The sequence below is a fragment of the Cryptomeria japonica genome, chromosome 10, assembly GCF_030272615.1.
Source record: "Cryptomeria japonica chromosome 10, Sugi_1.0, whole genome shotgun sequence".
In the NCBI taxonomy this organism is placed as follows: domain Eukaryota; kingdom Viridiplantae; phylum Streptophyta; class Pinopsida; order Cupressales; family Cupressaceae; genus Cryptomeria; species Cryptomeria japonica.
Genome location: NC_081414.1, coordinates 256,750,093 through 256,776,817, shown reverse-complemented (window position 1 = coordinate 256,776,817; position 26,725 = coordinate 256,750,093). Strand labels below are relative to the sequence as shown.

The window sequence follows — 26,725 nt, the reverse complement described above, 5'->3', positions numbered from 1 at the left end:
ACACAAGTAAAGCAATTCTTTTGCCTAAGGAGATGGCAACAATCCATATACGTGGAGGGTATGGATAGAGGGTCGTGAATGAAGGAAAAACAAAGCCTCCAATACATAGGTTTATATTCATTGTCAAATTTCATGCGACAAAGTTGAGACAATGAGTTGATTAAAAAGGTGGAAAAAACTGAAGGATTTCCTTCTAAAAGGCATAGGCTAGAAACACATTCTTGGTCTTGGCAATGGAGAGAGAGTGGTATCCTATGCTAATCTAAGGTAGGAAGCATAACTAATGGAAAAACAAGCATCAAAGTGGATGGTGAGGTCACAACTACTAAAGGATTATATATGGGAAGGGGCAAAGGAAGAAGAAGCCACATGGATTGTGATATACAAAACAAAATTATTTGGAAGAGAGAGTTTATGTGAGATGAGAGAATCCCAAGTGCGGGAAGTTGGAGGTCTATTGAAGACATGATCAATGACACTTTCACCTCCAGTACAAGGGAAGCAAGTATATCTATTGGACTTTGAAAAATAAGGTAGTCCATTAACAATGTTAAAATAGTGTGAGTTGCATAGCTAGAGGTGGTGTCTCCCATAAGCCATGACAAGGCTGATATCAAGGCTGATATCTTTTGTAAATCAAAATCTTCAACATCCATCTCTTGAAGATAGTGTTCATCCTTCCTATTTATTTATAGGATTTTAGAATAGAATATTTATGTTGCCATGCCAGATAATATCTTAGAGATAATATAAGACATTTAATATATAAATTTGATATTAAAATTAAATCAAAATGTAATTGCCATAACTGGTCGCAGTAAAGCAGCAATAAAATAGAAATTTCTGATTTCACTGTTCAAATTTTTCAATAAATATGGCAATATAAAAATTTATAGTATTACACATTTTATCTTGACAACAGTTATAGTACTAAACGTTTATCCAAGCAAATGATTGGATTTTCATCCAAAGCCTGCATGTAAGGGCTTTTGGATCTGGAACCTTGATCACTTATTGTTTCCCTACAACAGCCATGACTGCTTCAACTTCTTTCATTCAGTTAGCTACCTATGCTCTGACCACCATTTGCTTGAAAGATAAACCAAAAGGATAAGAATTCCACCTCCTTTTAATCATCCCAAGAATCAGAACTACCCAGACAATTGATTTAGATTGAGAAAACAAGTACAACCCAAAAGTCCTTGACAGTTACGTAAGTTTATTTTTTAAACATTGAAAAAAAATGGCATTGGAGATGCTTGGACATCCTCAAGATGGTTGAAGAACACTTCAGACATCCCTGACTGTCCTGGGATGGACAGACATCTGAGCAATGTCCCACCGTTATGGCCTCAAGAATATTCCTAGGAATCTCCAGAGATATGGGATAGCCAAGAGACACCCCCTTATGTCCTGCCGTCCTAGGGATGGCTATGGGAACAGGGATGCACGTTGCAGAGGGAAACACTTCCCCATGTAAGAAAGAATTTAACAAAATTCTCTATTTCTATGTAAATGATGCTCCTAAATCAAAATGTAATTGCCATAACTAGTAGCAGTAAAGCAGCAATAAAATAGAAATTTATGATTTCACTGTTCAAAGTTTCCAATAGTTATAGCAATGTAAAACATTATAGTACTAAACTTTTATCCAAACAAATGATAGGAGTTTCATCCACAGCCTGCATGTAAGGGCTTTTGGATCTGGAACCTTGATCTATTTTTTGTTTCCCTGCAACATCCATAACTGCTTCAACTTCTTTCATAGAGTTAGCTACCCATGCACTGACCACCATTTGCTTGAAAGATAAACCAAGGGGATAAGAATTCCACCTCCCTTTAATCATCACAAAAATCAAACTTCCCAGAAAATTGGTTTAGAATGAGAAAACTACCCAAAAGGCCTTGACAGTTACCTAAGTTTATGTTTAAACATCAAAAAAAAATGGCATTGGAGATGCTTGGGCATCCTCAAGATGGTTGAGGGACATCTCAGAAATCCCTGGCTGTCCTGGGATGGCCAGACATCTGAGCAATGTCCTACATTTATGGAAGGGCATGCCGAGAACATTCCTAGGAACCTCTGGAGATATGGGATCGCCAAGAGACATCCCCTGATGTCCTGCTGTCCTGGAGATGGCTATGCTGACAGGGATGCAGCTTGCAGAGGGGAAACACATCACCATGTATCAAAGAATTTAACAAAATTCTACATTTCTATGTAAATGATGCTGCTTCTTTATGGTTTATCCTTGGTACTATGATCAAAGCAACAAGTATTAAAAAGTACCACCACATTAATATCTAATCCATCCTCAAGATTATTATTTACAATTCAATGCAAGTCCTTGGCCATCAGTGATAAATGTTAATCATTCAAACTACCAAGGAGACACTAACACATAAGTGAAATATTTCAACAAATAGATCAATCTCCCATTGCATTCATGTTTAGGGCATTCATGCGGGAAATTGGCTCTAATGTATATCAGATGTTTATATAAGGTAATTATTATTTACACATAGTACCCAGCTGGCCATATTTTAATGTCATATAATTCCATCCATATGAATATGCAGATAGGACCTATGGACCTCTTTTCACATATCAGATTTCATTAAAGCATATGTAAATACAAAAAGAAAATAAGTTATTACGAAACATCCAGAACAATCTTCTGAAGAGTCTTACTTCCTTTCATCAGAACTAGGTTTCAATTCACGGTCGATTACACCCCTTGTTAAACTCCTAGCCAGCTTCAATTGCTTATTTTCACAAGGGTTTGTCCGTCCCACTTCAGGATCCCATACATGAACTAGCTCGTTTGATGAAGAAATTGGAGATGGCAAGTTATAATTTGCTCCTAGTTCCTATGTAAATTCATTGCACATGTGTTAATACGTGAATATGCTTCAGAGTTCAGACAAACAACTTGAAAATACCATATGCTCATTTATTGGAAATAGGGGAAAAAAAACACTATGAAATCAAATAAATGCATCTGAACATTACAAGGCATATATGCATGTGTTAGTGTATGTCTCTGTGTATATATATATAATGAGACAGAAACAGAGCATTTGCAAATAATGACAGATAGTTGGTAAAAAGTTAATAATAAAGAAATACAACTAAAAAACAGTTAACTACAACAAACATCTAAACCAGCAATAATCTATTAAGGAGAAAACCACTAGGTTTTGAGCGTACAACTAGAAAAATATCCCAATAAAGGAACACTTTAATCAACGTTTATTTCCAAAAAAAGAGTATGATCTGCAGCAAACATAGATTTTACCCAATTAAAGCTAACAAAGAATATCACAAGAATGAAAAAAACCCTTCAGACATTGTCCCACATAGGAAGTTTGGTTATGATCATGGTACCAATGATGTATAAAAGCCTCCAAATCTTCTCATCTTGTAGTGATTATTTTCTGGGAAGCTGATTCTGCATATTCATCTTCAAGATCTATCAGCAATGGCTTCAAAAATAGAAGTTCTGCAAGTCCTATATTACATATCTCAAGCATGCTTGTTTCTGGAGTCATGATTTCAAAGGGACCAATTGAAAGCATAAGAGAAAATGAGCTGTCACATCTCTCTGTTGTACTGCATCATTAATCAGCAATGTAATTTCATGTCTCTTACTAAGATAAGTTCACTTTGTGAAGCCTAATACTGGTAAGTTCAGCTTTTCATTTGGCTATTAGCAACCCATATCAATTTCAAATTCTTCAGCAATCAATTTCAGATTCTTCAGCCAACTTTGACCATCTTGGAAAGCCTCATCATTTAGACTAGGCTGTCTCATTAACCCAGGTATCTATTTTGAGTTACCAAAACACCCCCAACATTGATTATATAGCGTCCATACTAGCTTCCTTCTAGCTGAAGTCACATAACTAAAAATTGACAAGACAATGTATAAGAATATCCTTGTCAAAAAACCAAAAAATGAGTAAAAGTTCCACAAACTTGAAAACACAAACTATTCAATTTTTCAAAAAAGAAGAAAATGTACTAAATTTCCCATGTCAAGTCGACTTCATGGTCATTCACATCATTTGACATGAAACGCTAACATAAATACTAAACATATTAGTGTGTATAAAAACTTAAAATCAACATTTTTCATAGTTTATAACTTAACAGTGCAAAACCTAAACTGGAACTCATCTCAGCTGTTGTGGCTCCCAAAAAATTATGTTAATGAATCAGCAAGAAAACCCTGCATTTCTGAGTATGATTAGTCTTGAAAATGGAATCATGTGATTTGACTGTGGAATTGGGCAGGGTTCGGATTTGAGATGCCAAAATCGTGTATAAATGGTCAAGGGCATATCCAAGTGATTCCAAGGTGGATGTGGCAATTTCAAATCAACTCCAAGACAATTCCAACATAAAAGTAACAGCAAAAAACTAGCATTGGGGGAACAATGATCATTTAACAGTTTCAATGTGTTTCTAACAAATCACAGCCAACAATAAAGGAGTCACAACAAAAGACTTGAGGCAAACAAAGAACACTTTCTACTCAAAAATTCAAATGAAACCCTAAACCATTGAACATTTTCTGCTCTTGGCTAATATTCTCAACTCAGTATCATGTGACATGTTTCATTTCAAAGCTCAGCAGAAGATGACTCAGTTATATCATGTTTTGCTCTACCCCTCTATTGGCAACTTTATTTTAAATTTTACTTAATTTAACATATTTATGCATTAACTAGATTCTCAACTCATAATTATTTAACATATTAAAGCTAAAATACAAAATATCATTTCTACAATATTTTTTGTAGGGTATAGACATTATTGTGATGGTATAGATATTTAGGTATAGTAATTCAGTAAAATACTATTAATTGCACCGAAAGAAGGTGCAATGGTTATGCCGATTATAATTTATATAAAATTTATTATAAATTTGACAAGAGGTTTATTGTTGCTAAAACGTATAGACTAAGCTTATATTGCAGGACCAATGAAATAACAGTAGACATTTTTGACTGACAAAAACTTGATAGTATTTTAGTGTTGGTATTTAAATTTTATAAGTTTAAAGCTTTAACATTTGTTATTAATAAAATTATAATATATACACCAGTAAAACAAGATATGAAAATAATATAAAAGAATTAAATCTTTCCAATACATCAAGATAAATATTTAAAAAATTAATCAAATTAAAATATTAATTATTAAACTCTTGAATTTGAATTAAAAGAGAATTCCTTTATTATGAGATTTAAATAATTATTATAAATTTAATTCTAGAAAACATTTAGTTAAAAGAAAACCCCAAAAATGCCATGGGCTGATAACATTTAGTAAACTTAAAGGTAAATGAGATTAATAATTTAAGAGAAATGGAAAAATCAGTAATTAGAGTAGCACTTTTTACTGAGTTTTATTAGTAATAGCAGTTTTTACTGTTTTATTAAAAATTTAAGAGAAACGGTAAAACTACCCACTCTCATGTCAATCATTCGTTAAATGAAAAATGTACTCCATTCATATTTGAGTTAGCATTATCTTCTTTCTGTCATGTCATCTGTCATTCAAAATCAAAAAGCCAACTACACAAATGCACTACTCTGTGCCGACTTTGACATTTTCGTACCCACAAAAGCATAATTTATTCTCAATGAGGAATGGCAAGAACTGTTTTAAATGGTCGATCATTTTTCTCACCAGTCAGAATTCTTTTCAGGCATGAGAAATACTTAAATACGATGGGCAATGCCCACACCATATAACCTATCAGCTAAATATCAAAAAAATGAGCTATGAATTTAACTTACTATTTATTTTCATATAGACGGTAACGTTTGTATAGTATAGTATAACCATATATATAAATCTTGTCAATATTAGTTTTGTATAGATAATATGATTTGTATAGTATATATATAAATACTATCAATGTTAGTTTTGATATTAATATAGTACAAATAATATGCTATTAATATAGCTTTTTGATAGCCCCTTCAAGAGGTAGAATGAAAGCCTCACATGGCAATCCCAGGATCTCTAGTGCTGGGTGTATCATAAGGAATAAGTCGATATTCCTTATCTAGGCTCTTTCACAGTGGCTTCCCCAGGGATCTAATAATGAAGCAAAGTTTAAAGCATTCTATGAGGGGCTGAAGCTGCGTTTGAAGAAAAAGATTGACTCTATGGAGTCGTGGACATTGAGAGTGACTCAATTCTTCGCATCAATGTAGTGAAATGGAGGGTCTTGAAATGTGCTGGCTAAATTTTTTTGCAATTTGAACAAATGTTCAATGAAATACCACATAATGATAATTGCCAAAACACTGACCATTCACTTGTTTCAAATTAAGAAAACTGTGGTATATCCTCAATACATTTCTCATCAAAATACTGCCATTAAGTTTTGTAGAAGGTTGAAGTTGTATAAGTTTTGGCTTTACATAAAATGAAGACTATTCTGGAACTGCTGTTACAGACATAGAGAATTCAGATCTATACCGTTTTAGATTGTACATTCTATCTCATACCACTATTTAAAGAAACACCTGAGAGATGCTATAGAAAATATGCATGTTAACAATATCGATGTTAATGGGGATGAGATAAATTAAGTAATTCTTAGAGGCCTCTTATTCATAGCCTTAAACATAACTAGCACTTGCACCAATTCAGGTGCAATGGTTATGCCAATAGTGTGATATACTTTGAGTTGTATATTAGGAGGCTGAAGAGTCGCAAGAAATTAATATTGGAATTGTTAGCTGTAATTGTTTACAATATAAGTTATATGATCTTGACATGTAAAAGAAATTGAATATGAATGTATGCAACTTAATTTAAACCAATAAATTGTGCAAAATTTGTTACTTGAAATGCTTTTACAATATATGTTTACAATAAACACAAGTGAGGTATTACATCAATCCAATTGGTGCTATTTGCTCGAAGATGCTGAACAATTGCTTCAATGTAATCGAAAATAAGTCTATTGCTGGGCAACCCTTCTGTCACATACTGAAGAATGCACTCATCCACGCTGACAGTGATTGATATCCTTAAGAATTTTTTAGCATGTGTACAACAAAAGTCTATCTTTGTGCTATAGTGTGGGCCAAAGAAGTAGGACTAAATTGATTAATTTTTGTGTATTCTCTTTATCATTAATAGGGCAGGTATATTCCCCTCAAGCGTATTATTGATCCAAGCATAATTTCTCTCGAAGTTATAAAGTGGTTGTACTTCTGTAGCGATACTTTGTGTTTATGAATTCCATCTAATATATCTATTCTATATCAATTCTTCTGATCAGGTAAAGCTCTGATACCAAATGTGAGAAGAACAGAACATAATTTAATGATTTCGTTATGGTGAAGAGAGAATTTATACAACGTAAAGGAGGTTGTTAGAAACTACAAAAAAATCATTAATAATGTACATTTACAACGAAACTGTATGGTAATTACCTTAAGCCTCGTTGAAAGAGATATAAATGAGACAAAGTGAATTCCAAAAATTCATAGTTGGTTAGTTCATATTCATCAACAGCTTTAAGTCATAAAAATTAGATTTAGACTTACATAAGTAATTCTAAGCTAAACCCAACCATTTGACAAAATCTAAAATCTAAAATCAATTCCTTATAAACAGAAAATAAGGATAAGCATACAAATGTATGTACATACCAGATAGTTCTTTTCCCATAATCACTAATTAGATCACAAGAGTAAATTATTTCGATTTTAATAGTTATTTTCTCTATGTATTATGCTTAAAAAGAGAGAAAAAATATCACATTATTCTGTTTCCCAGTTTTGCACCACATGACCTTAAAGGCTTCCAATTCATTCTTCCACATCCTCTAATTTGAAAATAGTTGCATAGGTGAAAAAAATAAAGAATCATCTAGAACGAGTGATTTGCAAATTAAAGAGGGAACGAACGTCATCAACAATCTAAAAGTTGTACAAGCCAATTGAATATCGGATGCTGAAAATTAAAATGGAACAAACAATCATATACTGTATGAATGTTGAAGACATTTACAATGTTAAGGATGCAGATTCAATAGAAAAGAAAGAAAAACAAAATATTGGGTAAGAAAAAGAGAGTGGGCGGTAACCCTAGCAATCGGAAGAACAAATTTAGAAACATTTATATGCTATTTCGAAATGAGAGAGTAAAGAGAGCAGCATAAAAGAAAAATGGTGAGAAAAAATAAATAAGGCGCCAAATAGGATACCTGTAGGGTAAGCAGAAGTGTTGATTCAAAGAAATTCAGGTGGAGGCTCGATTTGCTGATATATTTGTGAGCTCCTACAATCTATTCTATGTTACAAAACACTAGCCAAACCCTCTAATCGTATTGGGAGGAATCTACTGAAAATAAACTCTTATTTGCTTGAGCTGCCCATTTTCCACCAAATTCATGGCTAAAGAAACTGTAGACAGGATACTCAGATTCAATTCTCTGTACCACCATTTCATGTCTGCATTCTGCCTTCTATCACTCCATTCTGAGCAGAGCTGAACTTCACCCCGCAAATGGCCCTGCGAGTGTGTCAATGGCATCCAAAACCTTTGCATTCACATCGCATTCCCAGCACAAATTTGTTGAGTGCAACTTCACATTTGCATCCTCCTCTTCCTCCTCATCACCAATGAAATATGTTCTTGAGGTCTTAATATTCTATTAGAATTATCTACCTCACTAAACACCACTGCAGAGGAAGTTTCAGTGGATAAATTCGGTACAGCTTGGATGGTATGTGCTAACAAGAACTGGTAAAATGACTGATTAAGCAGCAGCTGAGAGGTCTCCTTGTTCTACGTTTTAAAACTCAGTATTCTACTCTTCAAATCCCAATCAAACAACTCTTTTATTGGGTTGATGGCCTAGCGACAACATTGGCATAGATTATCCACCTTCCTTGCAAAGAAGACAAGAGAATGCCGAATGGCAGAATGGTTCCACGATATACGCTTCAGCTCTACCATGAAATCATGCCTCAGACTTGAAATCTAAAAGCCTTGCAATTGTGCCTTCTTTTTTCAGATCATCCTACTTGCCACGTAAGACCTCAGCATTCCTTCAGTGGATAAATCTGACAATGCCTCAAATTCCTAGCATTAGACATAGACGATTCCGGTGAGTTTCCCACCATATAATAGCCTATCCGCTAAAAATAATTATGAACACACTAAAATCCTTTCATTATACAATTGCATTTTTAATCTTTCGAACCAACTCTCTCCAAACACCTAAAAACCCAATTATATCATGTATTTAAGAAGCAATGAAAGCAATCCAGAAATCATATCTTTGATTCAATATCTCCCTAAAGAGTGGTCTAAAAGGGGACTCAAAATGTTGGAAACAAAAAGCATTGCACAATGACATTATCCTATGAAATTCTTAGGTCTCAAATAATTATCTATGTTCCACAAGAATGCCTTCCCACTATTTGGTTCTTTGTTGCTATTTTCATTTTCAAATATGTAATGTCCCCTTCTTGCACCTGATCAATTTGGGAGCCCATTAGCCATTTACAGAGTTCCTATAGGCTAAGTGGAGTTGGTTAGGGGACTCAAGGCCATTTACAGAGTTCCTATAGGCTAAGTGGAGTTGGTTAGGGGACTCAAGGCCTATGCAGGGCCTAGTGGTGGTTTCCAGTGCTTTCTAGCAGGGGTTAGGCATTAGGTGAAGTTTTATTATGTTCAGAGAAATATATTTTGATTTTTGTCACCTAAGTCTTTGATATTGTTGCTTAATGACTTAAGTGATTTATACCCCTTGGCCTAGTTGCGTAATGTTGTTTTTAAAAAGGGGGCCTTTTATGTCTTAATGGGATGCCAAGAATTATGTGATTTATCTTTTTCTAGCTAAATTTAAGCCTCCAAAAGGGGACGCCTAGGAAGGGAGGCATATGAAATTGAAATTAAATTAAAAATTTCTTCAAATGGGCATGAGGTTTATTGGAGGGAAAAGTGATTTCAAGTTTGTGTTGCCCTAATTTCCTCCCCTCTTCTATATATTCACCTTTTTGGCTCTCATTTGATCATCTTTCTTTAGGCAACATAACAAGATGTCCCTGGGTTGCTTCCAAGGTTTTATTTTCTGCTAGTTGAGGACGAAAAACGCTCAACTTTGCTTGCTGGTTTTGATGTTGCGAGATCCTCCCTAGCTGGAAGGAGTGATCCTACTTCAAGGGTCACATTGGTTTTCACATATTTCCTGATTTCTATCATTTTGCTTAAGTTAGAATGAAGATCTTAAGTTTTTTTTTAAATTCAGTTTGTAAATTTTGGTGTGGTGTGTGTTTTTGATGTGTGGAATGAGTTTGTGTAATGTTCCTTCCTTGGACAATCCAGTTGTCAGCATGGGTTAGCCTATAATCAAGGTTCCCGTGGGCTAACGTGGTAGATAAGGAACCCATTTGGGAGTTTGGTGACCTTCTAAGGAGTATTGGACACGTTTTGGGTGTTCTAGGGCAATTTCCTATTTTTTAGGAGACTGTCGGTTGACTGTTTGACCACCAAAGGGTCGAGGAGCATAGCAGGGTGGCTTAGGAGTGTTTATCATCGATTTGAGATAGTCTCCTTATTTTTAGAAGAATCCCTACTTTTTACGAGGAGACTGCCAATTGCACTGCCACATCCAATCATCATCCTTGGACAGGTGACAGCATTCACTTGTCAGTTTGGAGTCCAGGTGATAGATTTATAAATAAATCTGGATTAAATAAATTATTATCTAAAGTTTGATTTAAATAAAATTCAAGTGATTTAATTAAGTCACTTTATATTATAATAAATTATAATAAAGGGGCCCCCTTGTGCCATGATGCCTAGGAGACATGAGTTAAGTTGTTTTTAAAAACAACTTAATCCTTTTAATAAAGGGAGTCTAAGGGGGTCGTCCATCTTGAGGGAGACATAAGGGAATGAAATAAAGTTAATAAGAGGATGAAATAAAGTTTAATAAACTTTATTTAAATAAAGTCTTGCAACCCTAAAATCAAATTAGGGTTTGGAGTTGTTAAAAAGACATGAGGAGGCTTCATTCATTCATCTTTCAATCATTTTTACAATCAACTTTTTGGGAATTGTGCTCTGCAACACATTTCAGCAAAATAGCAACTTTGAGGAACGAAAACTCCTTGAAAACAAGTGGATTTGGACAATACCCCAATTCACATAATGGAAGAATTCATTCAGAATTCCTAATTGTGCTTCAATGCAGACTTGTTCAGCAGTTTTAGAGAATTATTTGCAGATTGGAGAGGGATTGGAGACTTTAGAAGGCAGCTATACCCTCATTTGCAGCAGCCGTACCCTCCCATAGCAGGCCGTACCACTTACAAACCCCCCAGGATGTTATAATTGTTCGATTCAGTCAATTGAGGGTTGAAATTTCATGCCATTCTTATTTGCAGCACTTCACAACAGCAAAATAATAATTTCAGTAGCTGACAAGATCATATTTCTCATCCAAATTGTTGAATTGTTGGTAGTTGTAATAATCCCAAGCATGGAACTTAGTGGATCTCTAGGATTTGTTTTCAATAATTATTGTTGGATCAAATAAAACTCATTGGGGCATCCTACAGCAGCTGGAAGCTCATAGACTGTACTTCTTTTCCAAAATTCCTCAATAAACCTTTTCCAAGATAGGCGTCGAAAGCCTAGTAGGCATTTTGTTGCTTTGGTGCATTACAATTCTTGAATCTGATAAATGTGTAATTGCTGTTCCTAAATCAGAATTCTAAGAATTAATTATCAGTTATTATATTTCTGCATTTTATGGTTCAAAGTTTTGTTTCTTGGCATTCTTTCACACTTAAACCCTATGCAATATTGTCATCAAAAGGAAAACCTAAAACTTCAGAGAAACTATCTTTAAACTTCAATCAGCAGCTTGAAAAATCAGAAAAATTTCAGTACAAACCAGCTGAGGAACTTTCACTTTGGAGAAAATTAGATGCATTTTCAGAGAACCGGAGTGAGTTTCAGAGTTTTGAAGTGCACTTTCAAAGGTAATGGTCATCATATTTCTGTTCATACCTTTTGACGATTGAAGACAATCATTCTGAGTATCTTTCTATTGTGCTCCTCTTGGCTGGGTGTTGTCTTTGGAGTTATTGTTTGCAAGATTTGAATAACTGATTTATTTATGCCAAATCGCCCCTAGAAGCTTGGCAACATCTCCTTGCTAGATTGCGGGCTTTGAGAAAAATGTTTAATGGGTTTTCTAAGCATCGAAAAGAGAGAAATTTCTGAGTTTACAACTGCTGTTAACAAACAGTGAGAGCTGAAGCAGATTTGGAGCAGCTAGAGACCTTTTTATCAATTCAATAAATTGCCTTAGTCCATTTATGCCTTGCTTGGGTGCTAGACACATCTCTGAGCTGCCGTCTTAGTGAATGGAAATTGTATCAGGTCTGCAATTTGAATGTTTAAACTGATTTTTAGAATACTGTTAATTGAAATCTGATTTGTAATCTTTGGCAATGTCCTATGAAGCTTGATTTGTAAATGTTATTCAATTTTCAATTCAAGATGCAAGTTATATTCAAGGTTATCTTTTCTTACAAGTATGTGTTATATCTTTAATATAATAAATCTGATTATTGTCTTGTATGTTGCAGATGAAAAGAGCATTTATCGATTTCAATGTCCTTCTCACAAATGCCGATTGATATATATATGTATGCAAGGAGGATCAAGCAATACCTTGACCGGTCATGTCTATTAGACATGACTGATCAAGATATTACTTGATCGCACCTTTTCATTTATCATTGTATTTACCAATCGGTGTATAAAACTTAACAAATCACCCGATACTAATCGGCGTGTATACCATAAGCAAGACAACCGATACTAATCAGTATGTATTTAGTTATAAACTAAACCCGATAACAATCGGTGTTCACACAGTTAATATGTTTAACCGATATTAATCGGTGTGCATACAATTCAATGTAAACCGATACCAATCGGTATTCTGTGCTATGAGATTTATAACTGATAATTATCGGTAGTTAAGCATTGATTGGAATTTACAAGTAAGGTTGAATATATATAAATCGAAGAATAATCATCAAATGAAGGAACGATAACTTGAAGTCTTTATCATAGTCTGTCTTTATCATAGTCTATCGATAAGATAGATGATTGAATGAGAGACTTCATTTATCTCTCATTCAATCATTTATCTTACTGAGGCTATCATGCATTAACATGATTGAGGTTTAGTTACAATCTACTCTTGCTATTCTATGCCTTTATGAAAATGTATTTCGTTATATGTTGATTATTATCATGAATACAAACTGAAGCGAACAACACCAAGTTACTCTTCATTGGTTTTTAATATTGCATCATATAGATTTCAAAAAAAAAAATCAGGGGTAATCATTACAAAATATCATTTTGAAGAATTTGAGTCTAGATCTGGAAAGATAATTAAGCTGAGTAGTGGGCATCATATCATGGTACACTTACAGCATTTGTTCTGAAAATTCTGCATATTTATATCAAAGGGGGTATCAAAATTAGTCTCAACATGGTCCAAAAACCTTTTAATATCCAGTCCTCAAGTTGTAATAGTCCATAATTTTAATCACGTCCATAAAGATCTTTATATGAATAGATTTGAGGGATATTTTATTCCCAAGAATATTAAGTATCTTACATGAGTGATCCATTGAGCCAAAGGAAACTTCATTCCTGTCAACTCGGTAGTGAGGAACAAAAAGAAACTTTAACAAGATCTTATTTGGTTCAAGAAAAGTAAATATATGATCATCTTTCAAAAGGTACAAATTTATTTTTAGACAGGTCAAGATGAGATAATATAAGCTTTTGTTTAAGGTAAAATGATCAAATTTCCATTTGAAAAAGTCACATCAGTAATTTCCCCTGACTATATAGGGCCATGTCTCTTCATTCTATATCATCCTTGTAATTAGTGATCTTAGCATTTGCTACTACCAGAGATTTAGTTTCTGCTTATTTTGTAATTTTCCAAGGAAAACCAGGGATGCGTCCCCTACCATTTTTCATGTGTCCCCATGGTGGGGATGCTCCAAGGATGCAGAGATGACTTGGAAACATCCCGCCACAATCCCCTAAACACCTTTGCTTATAAGAAACATGTCCAAAACATTTGAAAAAACACCAAGAAACGGCAAGGACAACAAGCCAGCATCCTCATACTGGATATATTCTAGTGAAGCGAGGCCACCTTGCAAACATCCCCATCATCTCCTAAACCCCTTTACCTACAAAAAAAAACATTTTGAAAATGTCTGAAGGAATGCCAGGAAACAACAGAGACAGTAAGCTGTCCCCAAGACAACAAAGATATCCATGGCCATCCCGAGGACCAACCATCCCCATGCAAAAAAACTTAGAAAAAAAAAACCATCTGCTAAATAACAAATTAAAAAACAAGTTCTGTCATCATTCACTTGCAAATGATTGCACATTCCCAGACTTTAACGGCATCTCATCCTGTATTGAAGGTAGTGGGTTTGCCTATAAACACATTGGCAGGGGGTTTTTCTTCTGTTTGTACCTTGCATGCAGCCAGGCACTGCGGATGATTACTCATTCTTGCAATACTGAAGTTATGAGGTCACTTTGACCTCCTAAAGTGACAGAAACAGAATGGTGGGAAAAACAATGAGTAGTGAGTGAGGTGACTGCTAGATCAATTACTGTCATGTGTGATGACAAGTGAGACCTGCATGGGAGAACTTTGGGTAAGGTAGAAATTGTGTTTTCCATAATGAGCAAGAGGAGAGAATTCAGTGGTGGGAAATATCTTTGTCAGGACCGTACCATAAGAAGAACAGGCGCATCATGAGGAAGTCGACTTGATGCAAACGCTCACGATTTCCCAATCAGAAGTCTATACCAGCGATAATATCACTCAACAAAGGAATGAAGGGTCAACAAGTCCGGTCAGGATTAGTTAGGGCAAGGATTAACTAACTCCAAGTGATGTGATAGATGAGAAGTCAAAGGGCATAAAAATAAGGCACAACCATTGCAAGCAGTTACCCTTGTGGAAGAGACATGCCTCTTCAAGGTGTGAGAAGATATAAAGCACAAGGATCAGCATTTGAAAGGAAGCAGCATCGGCTAAGAATTAAGTACAGCAATTAGCAAACAATAAGCAGATTCAGAAATTGTGTAAACAGAAATAATATAATCAGGATCAGATTCTCATTAACCTAATTCAAACCTGCTATAATCAGCATCTAACAATCTGAATAATTGTGCTTGCAGTATATATTTACTTATATATTAATTGTCAATATTTATTTCTTATATAGGCATATGTATGATTGGATATCAACTGCATATGTGTGATTAATAAATCTGTTTGTAAACCCCTAAAATGTATGGAAGGAGGTGTAAGGAAGAGGGGAATCATGAGGATTGCCATCTAAGTAGACCACCCCGAGTGGATGTCCATGTTGCTTGTCACAAGGCTAAGAGGGCCAAAGCTCCGCTCTTGGGCTTAGATAGGACAATCAAGAAACCCCTGTTATAATCTCCTCTCCGACTCTACAATGATGGCTATTGATCTTAGGAAATGAGACGTGGACAGGAAAAGCAGGTACAAGCACCCCACTAGGTAGGCCACCCCGAGTAGATGTCTGTGTTGCCCGCCACCGGAGCCAAGAGGGCCAAAGTACCGCTCTTGGGCTTAGTGTGGGATGGCTTCAGGCGGACCTATCAAGCTTCTTCCCCCAAACCCTAATGTGTTTAAATAATATTATAGATATATAAATATTATTGTGTGTGTGTGTGTGTGTGTGTACATACATACATACATACATACATACATATGTATGTATGTATATGTATGTATGTATGTATGTATGTGTGTATGTATGTGTGTGTGTGTGTATATGTATGTGCGTATATATGTATGTGTGTGTGTATGTATGTATGTATGTACATATGTGTGTGTGTGTGTGTGTGTTCCCTTGGTTATGTTTGCAAGATTCAAATCCAGGATCATATTGTTTAAGGTGATTTCTTTCTTGGTAAAGATGTAACCCTGACCCTAACTTGTTGTAAATGTGATTCTAGGGCAACATTGGAAGGGGACATTACAATCTTTGACCTCATTCACACACACTTTTTTTTGTTTGGTTAATAAAAGAAGTTTATAAGGTCTATAACTCTGTGTCTCGATCCTACTAATAGCTTTAATTTCAGATTATAGTTGCACAGTTCCCTTGATTCAATTTTTTATTTCTTTATCTTTCAAATGAGTAGACACTAGATAGGATATTAATTTGTATCATGAGAGAATTCATTTGTATCATGATCAGAGACGTTATGTACTTTTAGGATGAGTAGAACATTCTATACCACAATTTTGGGAGATAATTATTAGGTATTTTTTTAAGAGTAAGAAATTAAAGAAACGGAGTTTGGCCATATAAACTTTGGTATTGAATTGAAGCTCTTAGGTTTACAAAAAGTTTATAGGTCCTTAATGTTTGGTTAAAGAAGTATATCATTATTTGTAGTAACAGGTTGGTTATATTATAAATATGGTGAATACCTTGTCATATGAATATTTGAAGTCCTCTACTTTTTCAAAATTTCCCTATTTATCCCCCCCAAAAAAAAGGCCTCCCATCCCCTACCATCCCCGAAACTCATTCCTTGTATCCTATCATCCCCATCCCAAAATCTTGATGTAACATAGTAATTTTCTTCATTGTGCTCTTTAATTTTGCCCTATTGAAAAAAGGACCTTTTTAGCATATAAATGCTTAAAAACTATAAAAGCTTGATAGAATATCAATGCATAGTAACAGCAAAGCACCTTATTCATTGACAAAAGATAAGATATGATGTTGGACAAATGTTATATTATATATATGAAAAAACATTCGACCCATAGAACACAATCAAAAAAAATGTAAAAAGTGTTCAAGCAAAATAAATAAATAAATAATAATGGCCTCCCCTATTACAATCACCTGCTTAAGTAAACCAACCAACCTGGAAACAAACTGGATGCTCAAAAGGCCAAAGATAGACAATGAGATGTAGATGTGACATTCCAATGCGTTGTCTTTCTCTCTCTTTAATTTCCCTAATAGCCTTGAATGTGAGTTCATCAAGCCAATCAATGCGTTGAATCTGGCCTCGCTCATATTTATTTTCTAGCTTCTCCAAGCGTTCAATCTCTCCGCATTCTTGCTTAGGTACCTATATCATAATAGTTAGTAGCAACATTATTCTAACATACTACTTATTGGATTCCATCTATAAGCATTTTCTTAGTTAACATATGACATTTCACTGCATTATAATTAGTTAAACCTTTCCTGGCGTAGTACTATCCACTGAACCATCTGCTTCTCTCCCAAGGCAGAGCCTGAGTTTCTGTTGTCCTGTTTTAAGTTGTTTCTTGCTGTTGAAAAGGCGCAGGGTTGCACCCCCAACCACCACATCCTGCTTAGAAGAAGATACATCCCAAACCTGCAGTTTCAAATGGCCATGTCAGTCCACCATGTTCATCATAATTGTTTAAACTATTCCAAAGATCAGCTGTGATCTGATGAATGAAGAAAATGATAAATGGTATTCTTTTCAGGACTCGAAACAAAATGCATCAGCTTAGTAGTTGGTCATTGAATCAGTTATAGTTTTTCTAGCCCACATTGTGCAAAACGAAATGGCAACTGCTTTAGGTTAAGCATATATATTCTATATGTTTCGAAATGCATCCTGGAATTCCTCATAGACAACCTTTATAGCATATAGCAAACAAAAACCAACATTGAGTAATCTTAACTAAATAGAACAAATTATCTTGAAGAAGAGAACTACAATGGGTATATAATGCCAATTTACTTTTGAAATGCAAGACCCTATAGTAAGGTTGCAGTAAGAACATGGATATTTCTTTTTCCACCTTCCCCACACGAATGATTAGTTACACAAGATCCAACAAGACCAATTCACAAAATCTATCAAGACTAATTCAAACATTCATTCTTAAGGGTTTCCCCACATTGCACAATAAGAATCAATGAAATTGAGTTGACAGTTAGGAGGCCAATTATACACCCCATATCCATAGCACATAGATGGCATTAATTGAGCTTGGCTGTATTGTTTTTTTCTCTTTTTTAATATCATGAAGTCATCTTTGGAAAAAGAGACAACTGCCTTCACATTCATGGGAAACAATTACTTGTATGACAAAACAATGGGTAATATTGAACTATGCTCAGTCATATGCAACTCAAATATCAACATCTTGAAGAAAAACTGCAAAAATTACATAAAAATATTAGCAATATCCATGCTAAACGTATTTCTTGAACTAGTAAAGGGGAACTGTGGTGCCAGAATTAGTACACAAAGTATAAAGGAAAACACTAAGTTAAAAGAGAAAACAGTTAACTTCCAAAAAACATCATAGACATCAAATGTGATCCAGGTGACAAGACTCTCCAGCTCGGTTAATATCTTAACTTAATAATAAACTTTGAATAGCTGATCTCTGTTACCCCAAGTTTCCGGGACGGGGACGGCAGGGGACAGGGGGACGAGTTTCCAGGATGGCAGATTTTTTGACAAATTTGGGGAAAGGTGGGGGGGGGAGGACGGCTATATAAAATAAAGGTAAAATTTAAAATATATACGAAAATTCTAAATGCATATATGAAAACATGGATAAAGCATGCATATATACATTATATTCATATGAAAACATGGATATAGCATGTAAATTTTGAACATACAACATTGTCAATACTCAATATGCATTCATAATTCAGGATATCAATTCATTCAAGTTGTCAATAAGCATATCATAATAGATATTAAAGAAATAACATACAAAATGCCCAAAGGCTACACTGCTGCCATATAGTTTCAATGTCAATTACAATATGAAAATCAAAATACTACTAAGTAAATAAAAAAAAAGAAAAGTATAATGCTGCCCCTAATCTGCATCCACTGAAGGAACCAAACAATGGCTACCAGTGCCCTAGCCGATGAAGCCAATCGCTACCCACGGCAAACAGCAGGCAAAGGTAGACTGAATGCAATGAAAAAAAACCATGAATTTGAACCCCAATAACCAGTCAAAGTCGGTGAGGATACTGATGCAGTCTGCAGCGATTTCCACTTCCAGTCTTAAGACTCTTAACCTTTATCGCTCCCATAAAATAAATTCAAATAAATTGGTACTCTTGACTATTAAGTATTATATTTAATTATTTAATATGATAGTTCAAAGTATTAAAAAATTAAAAATTAAAAATTAAAAAGGGAACAACATTAATCTAATTATTAATATCGTTCCTTTTTTAATTTTTAATTCTTTAATATTTCGAACCATTTAGGGTGAAAATTTAAAAAACAATTTTTAATTATTAATTATTTCGGAACAAAAAATAAAAAAAAATTATTAAGGGAAAAAAAAATTAAAAATATGACATATTTTAATGTATTAAATTAGCACCAGTCATGGGGGATGTCTAGCTGTCCCTGGGACAGATTGGGGACTTCCCAGCCATCCCCAACTGTCCCCGGGACGTATGGACATTCCCCACAACTGGGAAAAACGTCCCCCTGTTTCCAGGACATCCCCCACAAATACCCATATATTTGGGGACGGGCGGGGGACATCCCCTGGCCATCCCCAAGTCCCTGAAACGTCCCCGGGACCAGGACAGGGGATTTCAGGCTGGGGACGCATCCTCGGGTTTCATAGTAGCTGACATATACATAATGTCCTCATCTCTCCACAAGCCTACAGTCTCTTGAAGTGTTGCAGGTTGTTTTGGCATCTATTGGGACTTCAATTACTTATAATCATGCTTTTTTAAGACTAATTTTAACAAACTCCACGCATTAATGCCTTGTGCATCCTGATTTGTGGCATCACAATTTATGGATGTAAATAAATATGGGACCAAATTCCCATTCCACATAGAAATTTGTGCTGCAATGATGCATTCATTTACTGAACACCCAGCTAGTATGTCTCTTCCATTTTATCAACTTTTTCTGGAATGTGAATGTATAAATATGAATTCAAAAAACAAAGAAATCAGTTAGCAGGCATCTTGTAAGAAATCTACATTTAAGAATCAAGATTGGCAAATCCACTGCTTCTTACCCTCTATCCTATGCAATATAATCACACTCTAGTGGAATCATTCATTGTTTGATTAGATTCTTCTATAGTGTGTTTAATTTAATTATCAATGTGTATTTCTTCTTTGGAGAAAAATATTAGTAGTGCCATAGCTTTCGAGTAAACTACAAGAATGTTTTGGACACCAAACAAGTATCTCATCAAATTGCAAGACAATTAGGTGCATTTGATCTGACCCACGAGTAGCTTTTAAAATGTCCCATTAGACAAAGTACATTGTTATAATTCAGGTTTAACAGTAGGACACCTATCCTCCACAAAAAGCCTTTGTGTTGTTTGCATGCATTTCCTTGAATTAATTATGGACTAACTACCAATGATATTGGAATTGAATGTTAAAAAACTCCTAGGACTACCATTTAACTCTTTCCAAGACACTCCCCCCTTCACACTATTGATAGGCCTTTTTAGAAGAGTACCAACGGTCCTGCCACTGCTTTTTTAGTGAAAACTACTGTATTTTGCTATCTTCCATTGCTGGTTTTCAAGGCAAAATTTCACTGTTTGCATTCCTCTTTTAGGTTCCAAGGACTTTTCAGTAAATACTGTCCATACTTTTAAGCTTATGGGTCCCTTGTGATCCAATTTTAAAATTCTAACACCTATGTATTCCATTTGTGTATAAACCAAACCCTGAAACTCTTATTAATCATCACAATCCTAATATCCCATTGCTCAATCTGCAAGCTCTCCCAGCAAACTGCAACGATACTCTAGGTTTTTGGATCACTTCAACAATATACTATGGGACCTTCACCTTGCTCTTGGATTCTATTTTACTACTCCACCACAATCCTATGGAATTCCTCTTGGCTCACTACTGTAAAAAAAATGATATGTATGCACCTCCAATGCTATGGGGGTCTCTCAACATGCATTGAGAGGATGAATCCTAAGGTTGATGTGAGAGACCTCATCATTTCAAAGTTGCAACACTATGAGCAAGCCAGGGGAAAACACTTTTCTTCGACAATAGCTATTTGAAGAAGATCCTCCCAAACACTAAGTAAGAAATATTGAAATACTATAACTTACAAGTTACAAATTACAATATTAATGAACTATTGTTTGCTTACAAACTCTTAAATTATTTATTTGCATATTTTTTATGGGAAAATTGGGTTGGAAATACCATAGTTGAGCTACTCGTGACTCGGCTCGACTCGCCAAGCCCCTGAGAAAAAAACCGGCGAAAACTCGGGAAAAACTTGGAAAAACTCGGCGGAAAACTCTAGAAAAACTCGGAAAAACACGCTTAATTTTAATAAAAAATGCATTTTTTTGCAAAATTTAATGAGAAGATGCATCCAATGAGTCAATAAATGATAACACAAAAGAAACAAATTGATTCTAAATATATTTAAATGCAAAGTGTCTACAAAATCGCATCCTCATGAGAAACGCTGATGGCTGGAAGCAAAATAGTAAATAGTTTTTGTAAAACCAAAAGTAAATACAACTTCCTCTTCCCAGCTCTAGCTAAAACTAGTTTCAAACTCTCATCATATTTGAAATTTCATCATTCATACTGATAGTTTCAAACTTTCAACTCAAAAATGTATAATACCAGGATTTCTTCAATGCTAATTATGTTGTTATATGGAGCCTAATCAGACTCGGAGGTTAAATTTTCCCTACTTCCATCAGCGTAATTTCCCCCTATATTTTTCGACTGGGATTTGGAGGCAGTGCCCCCAAGTTGGGGTCAAGGGGCATCGCCGAAGGATCCTGAAATTTGACTAAGTCTGGAAAATTGAAGAATCCTCCAAAAACTAGATTTTGCATTATAACTCCTGGAGGTCCAAAACCACTCTCAAACATCCTGACAATATATCCTAACAATATATATGGAATATAACTTACTTATACTTAAATGTTATATTCCATATATGAATCCTGACGGAGAGACCAAATTTTTTCACATGTTTGGGCATCTTTTTTTAGTCTAGCCGGATTTTTAAAAGAAACTCGCCGAGTTTTTGCAAAGAACTCGGCGATTACTCGGCGAGTTTTTGCTACGAGTTAAAGTCAGAAAAACTCATAGAGCTCAAAAACTCGGTGAGTTTTTGAAACTCGCCGAGTACTCTACGAGTGTGCCATCTATCGAAATACTACAAATCTCTGAAGAGCCCAAGTTTATACTTGGGAGAGGGGGAGGGGGTTGGTGGAGAAGGGTGAATCAGTATAAGAAAATCTTTTAACTAATTAAACTTTAATAATCAAAAGGAAGTAATAACAAAAAAATCCACACACAAGAGACATGGGAATTTATGTGGAAACCCTTATGGAAGAAAATCACAGAAAAATATTGCTTGGATAAAACCTTCTTACAAATTTCGTACGCACCAACCCAAAAGAGACACCAATCCCTACAACTGAGCACCAACCTGTTGTGACGTATTCACACATTGCCCCATTGCAAATGGGGACCCCCACTTTTTGCTTTCTGGGGTTAGCCCTTTTGGTTTTGTTGTTAGTCGTTTTGGTGTCTTAGCCTTTGCATTGAAGGGATTGAGTCAGGTGGATCTCCTCAAGAGGTCAGGTCAATTGAGTGATTAGGGGTTATTTAGATCATTCCTAGGGTGTTTTTTGTGTACTATCCGATCGCACTTCAAGTTGCTAAATCAAACCTTGGTTGAATGCATAATGTCCTCTTAGGTCCCATCCCTTACATCAAGGACAGGGCGAATTCGCCTTAAGGAGTCTGGAATGTCATCCTGATCCTCAAATGTCTTGAAATTTGGCTAAGTCTGGAATGTCATCCTGATCCTGAAATTTGACTAAGTCTGGAAAATTGAAGAATCCTCCAAAAACTAGATTTTGCATTATAACTCCTAGAGGTTCGAAACCACTCTCAAACATCCTGACAATATATATGGAATATAACTTAAAGTATAAGTGACATTTCCTTATACTTCAATGTTATATTCCATATATGAATCCTGACGGAGAGACTAACATGTCAAATTTCGCTCCTGACCCTTCCAAAGGGTCCAGAGCGAATTTCCTTATATCTCCCTTCTTGGTCCTAATTTGCCTCATAAACCTTATCCCTACGGCGTGGTTGAGAGAGTATTGATGTGTGAAACAAAGTGAAGTAATGAAAAGTGAAGGATTTGAGAATAATTGCAAATTTCGCTCCTGACCCTTCCAAAGGGTCTAGAGCGAAATTTTTCTAAGCTCCTGACCCTTCCAAAGGGTCCAAAGAAAAATCCTCCAAATGACTTATTTCTTCACTAGGGACATCAGATGGTGGACATACATGGCAAGGAAGGGATTCAAAAAAGACAAGTCTAAAGCAAGCTAAGTGAAAAAGGATGAGAATTGAGCCTAAAACATCAATTTCACTCCTAACCCTTCCACAAGGTCCAGAGCGAAATTTTTCTAAGCTCCTAACCCTTCCAAAGGGTCCAGAGCGAAATCCTTAAATGGACTCTCAATTTCACCTAGTGCACCAAGGGAAGCCTTGTTTTGATAGAAAATTGACTTGATGGTGATGGGAGGAAGTGTAGTAAGTTAAATTCAAGACAAAGAAAGGATGAATGGATGAAGAAATTGGGCCTAGGAAGAATTTCGCTCCTGACCCTTCCAAAGGGTCCAGAGCGAATTCTCCTAAAAACACATATTTCCTCCTTGTTCAAATCAAAGTTTTTGTTCCTAGGACATGGTTGAGGGGGGATTGATATATTCTTGCCTTAAGAAGTGAATTGAGGAGAAGTCAATGATGAATTTGAGCCAAGAATGCAAATTTCACTCCTGACCCTTCCAAACGGTCAAGAGCGAAATTTCCTAAAACCTCTATTTTGCTCATTGTTGAGACTAAGATCTTGGTTCCTATGGCATAGTTGAGGGAAGATTGATGTATTCTTGCCTTGAGAAGTGATTGGAGGCAAAGAGATGATGAAATCTGAGCTAAAATGCAAATTTCACTGCTGACCCTTCCAAAGGGTCCAGAGCGAAATTCCTAGGAGGTCTAATGTTTCGCCTAGGCCCTTGAGCAAAACTTATCTCTAAGCAGTTTTGGAGGCAAGTGACTTGATCTTGATAAGGTAAGGGTGAGAGATGAATTTCTATGAAGGAAGATTGAGTAAAATAGTAACTTCATCTCATAGAAGATTGAGACATGGAAATAGCGCCCTAGACTAATGGAAAGCGCCAAATTGAGGGGTGCTTGGAGGCATGGAAAATGATCAAATTCCAAGACATGGTGAATTCCATGCTTAAGCTTGAAAATTGAAAATTTATATAAGGCATGAAACTCAAAGGGTCGAGGAATGAAAAGCAAAAAAATCCCCTCGAGAAATTTTTTTAAATTTTCATTTTTAGACACCAAATCTTATCAGAATCCGGAAAGTTTTGCAGATTTGGACTCGTGAGATAATTCTCTATCTCCTGGACCCGGGTACTAAATTTTAGGAAAATTCCTAAAAAATAGGAAATGTGGCAAATTGGTCAAAAAGCTCCCTGCGAATGTGATGAATTCAAAGAGCACAAAAAAATTCCTTCCTCGAGAAAGAATTGCGCCCAAGAAGAAGAAAATCTGAAAAAAAAAAAAATGACTAAGTGATGGAAATTCCTTCCTTCACGACATAGTTCTTGGAAATCATGAAAATTGGGTAAGGCATGAAGAATTTCCTTCCTTAGGGGTAAGGAAAAAATTTATTTTCAAAGGAGAATTCCTTCAAAACAATTTCTTGGCAAGGAAGGAATCAGGGATGAACTGAACAAGAAATTTCCCCCCAGGGAAAAATTTGAAAAATCCATTCTCGGGCATCAAGAATCATCCGAATTTGAAAATGATGGTAGATTTGGAGTCGTGAGGGAATTTTCTCTCTCCTGGACCGTGGAACCCTAATTTGTGGAAAATTCCTAAAAAATAGGAGATGGTGGAAAATCATTAAAAATCTCCTCCAGAGCAAGGAAAGTTTGACAAACTTCAAGAAAATTCTTCTCTCCTGAAGTTTTCTCTATCCAAGATTTTCTCGCCAAGTGGCAGCGAGTCAACGCACGCTAAATTAATGAAGCATCTCTTTGCATGCAGCCGTCACATTTATGGCATTATGGCAGATTCCTTTTGCATGCAACCGTCACGTTCAAGAGATGATGGTGCATTTATGGCATCATGGGCGATTTTTGCACGAGGGTACATTCATTGCATAGTGGGCACTTTTTGAATGTAATGGTTAATTAATGCTTTATGGGTCCATTTTTGGAAGGATTGTAATTAATTGTATATGGGCTTTATGGGGTATTTATTGCTGATTCCCACCTTGTTGCATCTTGAGTGGGGAATCTTCTAGGGTGAAACCCTAATTAGGGTTTTGCATGTAATCATGGCCTGAGGCCTATTTAAAGGGGTGACCCCCCCTCATTTGTAAAGGAGGGAGCTTTGTATGAAATTGTTGCGATAAGTTTTTGAGATAATAACAATGAAACATTGTTCTCTGATGGTGTCCACTTAAGTTATTTTTTCAAAACTTGCATGGTTTAACCTTCCTCACTTAGAGTAGAATTTTATTTTATCAGTTGTTAGATAAAATGCTTTGGTTTCAATGGAGAATGTAATGGTGTCTGATGAATTTCCATGGTTCATACTTTTCGCATCTTGCTAATTGTAAGTTGCACTGTAAAGTTAGCCTGAACCCCCTAAATTTGTGCTAACTTCGATTGTGGATGGTCGTTTGGATTGTGTCGTTTTTTGGGTATTCAAATGTACTTTCTCGATTTGAAAATCCTCTAGCATCCCCAGAAGATTGCACCGGTTCTTGCGGAGTTGTAGTTGAACTTGGCGAAGCAAAGCTTGGTTTATTTGGAATTTGTCCACCAGAGCACTATTCATTGTTATCACTGCCCTTAGGAGTAGATTTAGATCCTTCTAAACCCCTTTCCCTTTTACTTTCAGTTCATTTTAGTCCCCAAGCAGCAGCAGCGCAGAATTGCCATATCCGATGATGGAGTTCTAGCAACAGCAAAGAAGTGAAAAAACGATGCAAACGTAAGGCCCCTTGGATTACCAGCAATCACATTAGCCAACTGAGTCACGTTTGTAGCATAAAGGAACCTTGGAGTCGATTGTTTGAACTTCTTGCAATCTCAGCATGCAATCGCACTTTGATCAAGAGAGAGTGAAGTGACCGTTAGGCAACTTTATTCTATGTTCGACGTACTCATAAAAACACATCAACAGGTCTAGAGCGAATTTTTCTTGAGGCATGTACCTTGCCCAAGGTCCAAAGCGAAATCCTTCTTTTAGGCCATTTTGGGAGTCAAATAAGTGATGTCTTCATGAGAGAGGGATCGAAAGGTGAAAATCAATGCAAATTGAAGTGAAAGGAAGGAAGAATTCAACCTAAAGGAAGAAATTTGCTCCTGACCCTTCCAAAGGGTCAAGAGCGAATCTCATTATAGGGCCTGTCCTTGTAGAGGGTCCTGAACGAAATTCATCTTAATGCCTTCTTGTTGATGATTTAAGGTGAGAAATATCATGTTAGAATGAATATATCATGTAT

The 26,725-nt window shown here is 35.7% G+C and overlaps 1 protein-coding gene across 6 annotated transcripts in view; it reads right to left on the bottom strand.

Annotated features, from left to right (window-relative positions):
• Positions 1 to 26,725, bottom strand: part of LOC131059830 (phosphatidylinositol 3-kinase, root isoform) — a 244,701-nt gene that overhangs the window by 197,266 nt on the left and 20,710 nt on the right. For all 6 annotated transcript variants that reach the window (XM_057992864.2, XM_057992870.2, XM_057992865.2 and 3 more), the window contains exons 5-7: positions 17,360 to 17,518; positions 17,036 to 17,245; positions 2,693 to 2,871 (exon numbers count right to left, since the gene is read on the bottom strand). In XM_057992864.2, coding sequence (XP_057848847.1) covers positions 2,693 to 2,871; positions 17,036 to 17,245; positions 17,360 to 17,518 — 548 coding nt within the window. The remainder of the gene's footprint in view (positions 1 to 2,692; positions 2,872 to 17,035; positions 17,246 to 17,359; positions 17,519 to 26,725) is intronic.